The 11,175-nt window shown below is 40.3% G+C and overlaps 1 protein-coding gene across 4 annotated transcripts; it reads right to left on the reverse strand.

Moving 5' to 3' along the window:
* Window positions 1–395: 395 nt before the first annotated feature.
* On the reverse strand, window positions 396–8,517 carry LOC308160016 (C4b-binding protein alpha chain-like). Of its 4 annotated transcripts, XM_080533865.1 has the most exons (13): window positions 8,450–8,517; window positions 8,028–8,225; window positions 7,364–7,549; window positions 6,969–7,068; window positions 4,792–4,865; window positions 4,517–4,699; window positions 4,178–4,357; window positions 3,634–3,714; window positions 2,894–2,935; window positions 2,692–2,733; window positions 2,130–2,175; window positions 1,541–1,612; window positions 396–1,157 (listed from the first exon to the last, which is right to left on the reverse strand). In XM_080533865.1, exons 2-12 carry the CDS (start codon window positions 8,101–8,103, stop codon window positions 1,555–1,557), a joined length of 1,068 nt encoding a protein of 355 aa, XP_080389991.1. In that variant the 5' UTR covers window positions 8,104–8,225; window positions 8,450–8,517; the 3' UTR covers window positions 396–1,157; window positions 1,541–1,554. The 4 variants fall into 4 exon arrangements, with proteins under 4 accessions (XP_080389991.1, XP_080389994.1, XP_080389992.1 ...); XM_080533868.1 differs by lacking the exon at window positions 3,634–3,714; XM_080533866.1 differs by lacking the exon at window positions 1,541–1,612.
* Between the last annotated feature and the right edge of the window lie 2,658 nt (window positions 8,518–11,175).

Here is an 11,175-nt window from a genome sequence, read left to right on the forward strand (position 1 = left end):
CTATATACGGTCTACTGCAGAATACTTTTCTAAGGCATGGTGAAATATTCAGAGCCCCAATGTACATCATTCTCAGGGAGAGGAGCTCAGTCCTCGTATTCAGGACAGCAGGTAGCCAGTCGTCTGAAACACCTTGAACCAATGAGGCTGCACTGTGCTGAACCTGGCTTTAAATTGAGTGAAGGCATCAATTTACGTGTTAGGAATGACATATTAAATCGCATCGAACAGTAGATCATACATTCAATGTCAACTTCATAAAGAACAGGGAACTAGAAAAAGTCCTATTGAGACATGACTCATCGACATGCCATTCTAAACACATTCTAAACATTCCTAACCTTTAACCCCCCTTTTTCACAAAGCTTGTTTCCCCCTCCCCCCCTTCCCTATCTACACATTTCAAAATCATCTTCACACCAAAGCTGCCATAGCACTCATAAGAATCTAAACAAAGATGCAGCTAAAAAGGTTAAAATGTTTGAGGTCTTGATCCATTGGAGTATAGTACAGCTATCCATATAGCATTATACATATGTCTGTGGTGTTTTAGACACAGCCTTGTCGGTAAACCAAGCTTTTCAGATTGACAACACTATTAAAGCTCATCTAAGGCCAATACTTCAACCAGTTTCACATTGGTCACCATCTTTTGTTCTTTGATGATATGACTTACATTAAGACTTTGTATACAACTGCATCAGCCATAAATCTTGTTAAATATGTTGATAGTTATGCTTTCCTTCAATTCCTTTATTGCACCACAGCAAAATTCAATGCAATGTGAGTTCTCCAGTAAAGAGTACCTTCCTGCATTAAAGGGATTCTAAGATCACAACATGTTGGTGGTGGCAAAGCAGGATCAGATAAATACTTTTTTTTATGGTACACTGGAAACATAAATGGTTACTGATTAATCAAGACTAGGCTGCTCAAGAAACCAAATGGCAGTCAGCCAGTCAATTCATCTCATTGTGAGGTTTGTGATAACATGCTGTGGTAGAGGGCCCTCTGTTCCAGAGCATCTGAAAGGATATGGACCATGGCCTATGAAGTCCTGTGCTGGGAAGTCGGAGGGGAGGACATTCAGGTCTGGTTGAATGGGTTCTCTCTTTTTCAAAGAAGTGAATGCAGATTATAATGGAGAATCATTGGCACTGAAAAAGAGAAAAGACCAAGAAGAGAAAAAGTAGATAAATATTTCCAGAGGAGATTTCACACATGTATTGATCACCAGCAGAGTTGATTAGTAGGGAGGCGGTTCTCACAACCCAGAGGACCTGTGGAATATGAAGGGAACAAAATGTGTTGGACTTTGCCACTCTGACATGGCTGAAAAGCTGTCCCATTGCCACAACTAGCAGTCAAAGTGGTGATGCATCTATTTAATTCAGTTCAAGGTTCAAGAAGTCATCATGCTCAGCCTTCCACAGAAAACAAAAAAAAACACAATTCACAGCCAATTCCTACTCAATCACGCTTTACCCCGGTTTCTAAGATTAAAGCAACATATTGTGCACTCAGGAATCCGTCCTCTTACCATGGCCGAGGGTGCTACAACTCTTCTTCATAATTATTTGTGGCCACATTTCCAGAGTAGCCACCGCCAGAGCTGTAACCCAAAAGTCAAGCACTGGTCATCATGACTGCATTCGTGGACGACCAGGTAGACAGGGAGGTTTTGGACAACCAACAAAAACACTTACTCCCCCTGGGACCTCTTCAATGCCAGACACACCAACCAACTGAATTTAAAGGATTTTTTTTTTTTTTTTACTAAATGTTTGACCACTGGGTTTACTTTGCTCCAGTACTGTGGCTGGTGTGTGTATATTGGATGTTACACCTCCCCCCAAAAACACATAGCAAAAACATTCAGTCATGCAGTGTTAACCAGAATAAATGCTGAAATCAGCATAATGTAGGTAGGAGCTGAGTGTTACGACGCAAGACGCAAAAGGAAATGCAGTCAGATTCTGTATTTACAGATATACCGGTACACCAAAAGAAGAAGGGGGGACATTGACACAGGAAGTGTGAAAGCGTTGGTTACAGGAAGTTTAAGCATTAGTTACGGGACTTGCCAAGCATGCTAGATTGTTGAAGGATGGAATGAGCAAACTTCTTACCGTTTTTTTTTGTAGAAAAACACTCCAAAACAAATTAAACCAACAGCTAGAATGAAAAATTAGATGTTTGAATCCATGAGGTATTGGTATATATGGTATTGGTATAATCCAAATGTTATACATTCAATGTAGCCAGTGTTTGTATTTGGCTGGGAGTTCCAATTCAAATCATTCCTTTTCTATCTCAACATTGAGACTCAAATGTTAAAAAATCAAACATCACACCAAAATTCTAATATTAAAGGGTTAGGGTTAGCCTAACATCAAGCGTTAGGGTTAGCCTAAACCTAACCAAATCAGTAAATATAACTGCAATAACTACACAGTTGTTGCATCGACAATTAACAATAATAATGTATACTTTATTGAATCCTGAGGGGAAATCATCTTTTTTGTTAGGGTAAGCCACCAGCTCACATCCTGTTCCCTTCTGAGGTGGGGACTGAACCACAGACCTTCTGATTGCTGGCCGGCCTCTCTAAACTCTAAACCTGCCGCCCCAATCAGTTCAAATAAAGCATGGGATGCTCTTATCTACCTCGACACACCCACTATGACTTACCAAGAACACCAACAATGGAGCCTGCTATTATTCCCCCGTTGCCTGTAAAGAGAAACAAAAAAACAAGGTAAGTAATCGAGACATATTGTAACATGCATTGGGAGAAAACCAGAAACCATCACTAAGAGGTTAAATACTGCTCAAACGTGTAGCCGAGTAAAAACCAGACCCATCAACAGTCAAGAACTGAGGGATTGCTTACCATTTCCGGTTTCTTTGGGTTTGTCAGTGGGACCAGGACCTTCTGTGACAAAAACAAGACAATGAAATCACACAGTTTTAGTATTCACAATGACTAGCCTGATGGAGGGAATAGAAACTCCTTTGGCATGGGAAGACACAAACAAAGGAACACAGCAGAATTCAGCGCACACATGGAGTCGTTGGTGGCTAGTCTTCAATTTCAAACATTCAAAACATTACAACGGCAGTGATAGAATCCTGTCAAGAATCCATGTACTATAGGCCTAGCCTACAACCCCATTGCTGCTTCACTCAAAGCTCTTATTCCAAATCATTAATTAACATCAACTCAGAGATTTGAGTTTGAGTTATGTGCAAATGTCAGGTATGTTATATCACTCAGAATTCATGTAAATGGGAGATTGAAATGAACAAGCATGCTGGCCTGGTCTATATTAGTAACCATGACAATTCAACACCTCGGACACAGGCTAGGACAGCTCTCTTATTCTACACTTTCTGCAAAAGGTCAGTTCTCAAAAACAAGGAGGTTGAGATTAATAGGCGTAGCTAGAGTTTGGCACCAAGGTCAAATATTTTCTTTATCAACAAAAAGCCACTAGTTGAATCTGGGTCATTCTGTTGTTCAGCAGGTGCATTGCCTTGTGTTGCACAGGGGGGGGCGAATGAAGTGCATTATGGGATACGACACAAAGTAGATTGGATAGTGCTTCTGAGTAGTACCAAAATGAACTCTACCTTTTGGCGTGGTTTTCTTTGTAGGCCTAGCTGGAGTGGTAGTAGTACTAGTAGTAGTTGGTTTAGTTGTAGTTGGAAGGGCTACAAAAGCATGAAACACAAAAGCATGTCTGTCCTTGTCCAGTCTGTAAAACATGTCTACTGTTGTGTTCTCTCTAGAGCTTTCGTCTGCCAATGTGGTCAGAGATGTGGAATCATCTAGGTCATCAAAGGGATGTGAATGTAAACGGATGAAAGGCTGAGCACTACTGTGCATTTAATAGTAGTCATCTAGTCAACCTAGTTACAGGAAGCATGCAGAGGAAGAGGATAGCAACACAACAAATACGTTTTTTTGCCTTAAGAGGAACCATAAGAGGAAACCATCTGACTATCAGGTGTCAAAAACGGAACTATCCCTTTAAGAGAGCAGCGTTCACTTCAGATGTGTAGCATATGTTGACACTTCCACAATCTCATTAGTTCAATCTGAAACTTGAACTAAATTATCAACTCAAAATATGGCATATTACTGCTAAATATTCAACTTTAAGATAGGTCTTACCTTTGCATGTAGGGAAATCAGCTGACCATTCACTAGTTATTTGACAATGTAGACTGGCTTCTCCCTTCATTTCATATCCAGGAAGGCACTCGTACGTCACATAATTCCTGTACTTGAAAGGTTCTCGTGCGCCACTAATCTGTTTGGCATTTGGAATATCAGGTGTAGGACATATGACAACTGCAGACATAAAACAAAGATAATTATGAGAACCAGGAGTCCTGGACAAAACCTTATCACTTTGTCTGAGTAGTTCTGTGTTTTATAAACAACCACAGCAACACACAGATTTGGAAGGATTGGAGAAAAACAAAAAACAAAAAACAAAAATTAACATACTTTTACATTCCGGTGCAGCTGGCTCAAATTTTTCATTCTCCGAGCAACTTAGGGCCTTATTTCCAACAAGTGTGTACTCCTCATCACATTTATAAGACACAACTTGTCCATAAGTATACGTTTCCTCCGGTGGCATTATCGGCCCACCGTTGTCAATGACCGGGGGTCGTCCACATTTCACCACTGCAGGATAAAATACAATTAAAAATAGACTTGGTCACATGTTACTGTTATTCTCTTGATACTATCACACCCTCAGGATTACTAATACTAACCTTCACATACAGGTACTCGGTCTGACCACCCTGCCGCCAGACAGTGCCTCTCAGCACTGCCCACCAGGAAGTAACTGAAAAAGAGAAAGACGTGCCTAAAATGAGTAAACAGCATTTGAAGACACTGAAGAATAGAGGACATTTACACAGGGTCCAATACCTTATGTGATGACTCGAGAGTTAACGTTGCTAACGATGCATGTGAACGTTAGATATTAATGGTGAACTCTGTGATAGTCGTAACAAGGTTATGTTGTGCTGTTTTAACAGAACCTTTATCTAGGACTCAACATCACATTATTGCACGTAGGAAGAATGAGAATAGTGCATCAACAAAATTATCAATTTAACAGATTCAAAGCAACATATGAGAAAGTCTTAACCATACTAGGGCTGTTACGATTATTCGACTTCATCGACGTCATCGACTACGTCAATACGTCGGTTTGCGTAATATGCGTCGGTTAGTCGTAAATAAACAAAATGGCTGCGACCAGTGCAAACACGGAGAGAGTTAGCGATTAGCGATGTTAGCTTATAGCCAGTTTAACAGAAGTAACTTCACTTTTAACATTACTTCCCGTGGTCGTAGCGGGCTGGCTGACGGCTTAAAATGACCGTGATGACCTGTAGACCTTATCCAGCTATAGTCTTGTGTTTCTACCCCGGGGCATAGCCCTATTATCTCCATATTTATCTCCTAAAACAGTACTAGCTAAGCTGTTGTGTTTACCACAGTCCTGTTCTGACTGGTCGCGGGCCGTAAGTGATGCTTGTCTCACAACGGAACAGTTTGTCAGTGTGTGTGTGTGTGTGTGTGTGTGTGTATGTGTCACGCATGTGTGTGTATCTTTGTCTCTGTGTGTCTGTGTGTGAGTGTGACATGCTCACATTCCTCCACAGTAATGCCTAAGGTGAGGAGGGGGGAGAAGGAGGGGGGAGAAGGGAGAGAGCTAAGGGGGGAGGGGGAGAGCAGAGAGAGGGGGAGAATGTTATGTTTGTTATTGAGATTGTTATTGTTAAAGATTGTTACTGAGAGGTATACGGTATTCCGGTTAGAATTTCGCTTTTTTACAGAATTTACTGCATTACTTGCACTTTTCCTTTTACTTTAAGTTAACTTTTATATTTTATAATATTATATTTTATGTTGGACTGTAAGAAAGAGAGGATCTTTTTTGTTGTGTGGAATATTGCCCTGCAGTGCAAGAATAATTGAATAAAATACTGAAATGTTGATAAGAGAAGTTTTTGACATTTATTTGGGGGAAATTAAGTGATACATTAACCGAACAGCAAAAAAATAATCGTTAGACTAATCGTTAAATTAGTCGTTAGAATAACCGACTAACCGAACAAATAATCGATAGATTAATCGTTAGAAAAATAGTCGTTTGGGACAGCCCTAAACCATACGTTAACATGCTTCAAGAACAACACGGAAGACCACTGGCCGTGGGTCTAACTCTGGGAGCTCAAACAGAATGTCTCACTGTCCCTCTCTTTAACCCTTTACCATTCCTGTATAATTAGTTTGGTCTGACAGCGACGTCAATTGTGCATGCTGTTATGATTGTATCTTGAGATGGATTATTTGGCTCAAAATGCAAGAATCATAGCTTTGAGAGCATGTAACGCATGACATAAACATAGGAACATAGGAAGCATAGAGGACAAGATAATTAGCATATGGCCCAATGGCTAAGATAGATAAGAGACTACATATCATTCCCAACAAAGGACAAGGTTTGAGACACATTCAATCACAAAGGAATTGACAAATGGTGAGGGTGCAATTTCTTCAGGATGTCCGCTAGGCACATTCAAAATCTGTCTACACCTTAAACCTGACATGCAGTCCTAATGATAGCTAGTGCATCTTGACTGAGGTGAGACGCCTTTTCTGGACCAACACTGTGTTACTTTTGTAAACTGGATTTACTTGAAGATCACACAAAAACAATAATAATAACAATATTTATAATAAGTATGACGGCTAACTATAGTTGGAGTTGCTGAAGCAAGCCCACTAGCGATGAAACGATAATACTAAAACCACCTGATTAACAATGTAAAAGACGTTTCACTAAAAGACAGCAGAATGTAACGCCATCTTGTTTGTGAAAGGCAAACATCATAGGTTAGGGTTAGTTAATCATAAGATTAAGAACACTAACCCTCTGTCACAGATGGCCACAACCGTGGCACCAAAGTCAAAACCACTTGAGGTGTTAAAGCGTCCATTCGTCACTTGTCCAGGGGACCCACAGCTTCTTACTGAAACAAGTGAGGAAAAAACAAATGATATGCTGGTAATCTATCTGGGGGAGGGGGTTGATGGATGACAAATTAATATTCTTGAAAATGGTGTGTGGATGTGAGCCTGGCCATTTCTGAGCTGTGTCTGCCAATTACCAGATTATCTTTCGTGCATTACTTTACTACATACTTGATGTAGTAAAGTAAGTAAGTAAATGACTAGAAAGTAAGTAGGTAAATGACTATAAACGTTTTCTAGCTTCACAAAGAGTAAGAATACCACAACTCTAATGACACATTCATAGCTAATTACTTTCGCATTTCAATCGCAGAGGACTCCACTGGCCGCCAGTGCAGGTGGTCGTCCGTCGTCCTGACTCGATCACATAACCCACAGCACACTGGAACGTGACTACTGAGCCCTCCTCGAAGGTGTCTTTACTGATGTCGTCGCCTGCTATCACCGTGTTGGCGTTCCCTGTGGGTTTGGAGCATTGCGCTAAAGGAAGACAGAGAAACATGGTAAACACAAGTCAAAACATTTACAATCCAGACAGGGTATATACAGGAATCTTGAGGTTAATTTCAATACCTTTCTAAGACTTTTTAAAGACCATGTCAATATTTTTCCAGACCTCACCGCCACTTGGAGCTGAAACCGTTGACATCTGTGACACCTTTAACTTAACAGTTTGAGTTCGCAATAGACTAGACCACTATCATACAACATAATTTTTGTTTTTTAATAAAACTAATAAATTCACAAACTTTTACTAAACGTTTTTAGGAAACTCTTTGGGCAGAGTCTAATTCAGAAAAATACCTACAAAATTCAAGACCTCATAAAATCGTGATAAGACTTTTTAATACTTATTAAGGGTCTTGATTTTCCCAAAATTGATTTATCAACTTTTAATACTTTTCAAGACACCGCAGATACCCTGAGGAGTAAGAAAAAACAGTACGATGGAACTCACCCTGAACGGTGTTAACCTTGAGGGCGAGGCAGAGAAGACATATCCAGAACCCACACTGAGCGGCCGGCTGCTGCATGACTGTTTCCGTGTGGAAGTCAGAACGATTCGCTTTCCTTCCTCGAACGCGTTTGTGCCGAAGCGCTGATCTCCTCCGCCTTGGATGGTTATAATTCTCAATGTCCGCCTACAGTGAATTAGCTAGCATGGAGAAAATAGACATAACTATTGCACACAAACAGATCATCAGACAACAACAATAGCTAGATGTGTGGTGTTTACTGTGGCTAACGACGCCCTGCTCTGTCCACTAGCTGGCAGATTCAGTTGTATCTATGATCATTAGATGTCAATGGCGACCTAGATTCCCGGTCTGCTAGTAGGAGGCTCTGATTATTATTATTATGGTTTCCATAAATTCTTACCTAGTAAATAGTTTCACCACCCTTTCAACCTGCTGTCAAATGATTCAATGGTGTTCCTTCTGTGTTTGAGGGCTGTGTTAGAATCGAGGCGTGTCCTAAAAGGGACACCCACACACTCCTGACTTTACTGATGGAAATGCCAGCGATTCTAGGCCACTAGTTCATGGCGACAGCGCCACCTAGCACATTGGATGACCACCTAGCAAATTGGATGACTCAAATGAATGGCGTATTCCACCCAAATATATTCGAACTTCGAAGTACTTCGTTTATTGAACCCAAAATATCACTTTGGCTAAATACTTATTAAAGGTTTATCCCACCAAAATATGACTGTCTAACTACTTTTTAAAGCTTTATTCCACCCAAATACTTCTGTCTTGCAATTCAACTTGGATGCTAAGAGTTGCATTTTGGACAATTTGTTCAATTAGGATAATTAGCTCATTATCGATTCCTGATACATTTTCAGTGTGGTTAAAAAGGTAGGCATACACAGGTTTTCAGCGTAAATGCAGCTGTTTTATTAGGCTGATGATCATGGTGGTTCGACCCTTGATGTCCTCTCCATTGATGCCCATCAATGTTACCTGAGATAGACACTCTGAGAGAGAGAGAGAGAGAGAGAGAGAGAGAGAGAGAGAGAGAGAGAGAGAGAGAGAGAGGGAGAGAGAGAGAGTGTGTGTGTGTGTGTGTGTGTGTGAGAGAGAGAGAGAGAGAGAGAGAGAGAGAGAGAGAGAGAGAGAGAGAGAGAGAGAGAGAGAGAGAGAGAGAGAGTAAACAGACAATATCCACAGCTGGGTTAACAGAAATATTGTTAACACTTTAAAAAAACTGTACACTAATAACATTCTTAATTAAGGTAGTAAGTCATATTAGCAAACAGTTGACAAAGACTTCATGGCATTTTTTACATTCTCTACTCTTACCTGGGATTAATATCTGGACCAGACAGATATAGCTGCTCAGCCTCCTGCAAGGACACATTCTGCAGCACAGACAGGCCATACCAAAAGAAAATTGTTAATAAAATAAATAATTGAAACATACCATATACCAATACAGAACCACAACCCATTATACATGGGTCCATGTAGCACCATGGCATGCTGTTTATATACGCTTTGGCCTACCTCTGGAAACAGAACATCCAAGATGAACAGCACTTCATCTGTGAAGCTCACTTGAGCTGTTATCTGCAGTAGTGCCTTCAGGTAGCTGAAAAGGGTGTCCTACTGCTCCTCACAGTTTAGGTAGACTGGCACCTAGGAGCAGGACTTCTGTTAGCACTGACAACGTTCCATCAAAAGAAGACACCACCACTTCTGGATCAAGGGCATGTCCATCTGAAGGAAATTTAAGATGATTAGTATGTTGCAACATAAGCAACATTTTAAGTAGTGCAATTTTCTTTTTCAAACTAACCTCTACGCACTCGTAACAATGCTCAGGATGTACTGGAAAAGAGAAGATATGAAACAAAGCATTTTATTTACAATGTTGACAGAGCATATTTAATCCTGTTACAAACCAAAAAACTGAGCCGTTACAATAAGCATAGAAATACCACAGTCATTGCTTCACATCTGGCGTGGCAAGCCCTAAAAACAACTAAAAACTAAGACAACATTAGATACAGACAGATAAAGCTACTATCTTCTCCGTCATGTGATGACTTCTATATGAAGTGCAGAGTACAGGCAATAGTAATGCATTTAAATGAATGATACAACCCATTAATAATATTACCTAATAACAACTGCTCGGATTAGATTGCGGGTGCCGCTTCATGGAAATGAAACTGCGCATAATGTACAAGTCAGCCTAACGTTTGATAGATAACTTTACATATGTGTACCATCATCCGCTGTCAAACGCCACAGGTAATAATTGATTTATGATTGTACATCTCTGAAATGCTCGACTGTCATGCAGCCGGTAACGTTAGACACACAGCACATCGGCATAATAACGTTTTGTTGTTGTTGTGCTTGTTATAAAGAAAAGCTCTATAATGCATTTAAATGAATGATACAACCCATTAATAATATTACATAATAACAACTGCTCGGATTAGATTGCGGGTGCCGCTACATGGAAATAGGTCAAAATGGGCATCATGTACAAGTCAGCCTAAAGTTTGATAGATAACTTTACATATGTGTACCATCATCCGCTGTCAAACGCCACAGGTAATAATTGATTTATGATTGTACATCTCTGAAATGCTCGACTGTCATGCAGCGTTGCGTTACTGTCACGTTAGACACAGCACCGACATAAAGGCGATTTTTTTTGTTATGCTTGTTATAAATAAAAGGTCTATAATGCATTGTAATGACATTAAACTAAGATAATAAGATGGTTATCATCATTTTTCTAATCTTCATTAATAAGTAATTACAGAGAAAGTAAAATGACATTTCCGCATTGAATAGAGCGACATAACATTTCTGTAGATGATTCGCAATGAATCCTGGAATCAAGGGGTACGGCTTCGAAGCTAGTCTGGTCCTGAAATCGCTCGAAACGAAGTCATAGTTAGCCCTCGAAATGAAGCCATGGCTCGATGAAATATGAATTGGGATAGCCCTACGCCTAAACGTGAACGCGCAAAACGAAGCCATAGGGGTGAAAACGAAGGGCCAATCCCAATTCCCTTTTCTACCCCTATGGCTCGTTTTCGAGTGTCACTCGATTCGAAGGCAAGGCAACAGTGTTGACGC

This window comes from Nansenia antarctica, assembly GCF_963989245.1.
Source record: "Nansenia antarctica genome assembly, chromosome: 6".
Lineage (NCBI taxonomy): Eukaryota > Metazoa > Chordata > Actinopteri > Argentiniformes > Microstomatidae > Nansenia > Nansenia antarctica.

Bases quoted from the DNA above. Each gene is read 5' to 3' on its own strand.
- LOC308160016 (XM_080533865.1), bottom strand. From the start codon at position 8,103: ATGCAGCAGCCGGCCGCTCAGTGTGGGTTCTGGATATGTCTTCTCTGC. The intron at 7,069-7,363 runs GTAATTAGCTAT...CACTTGTTTCAG, and splicing joins TCTGCGATTGAAATGCGAAA to TAAGAAGCTGTGGGTCCCCT. The intron at 2,734-2,893 runs GTAAGCAATCCC...TTCTCTTTACAG, and splicing joins ACCCAAAGAAACCGGAAATG to GCAACGGGGGAATAATAGCA.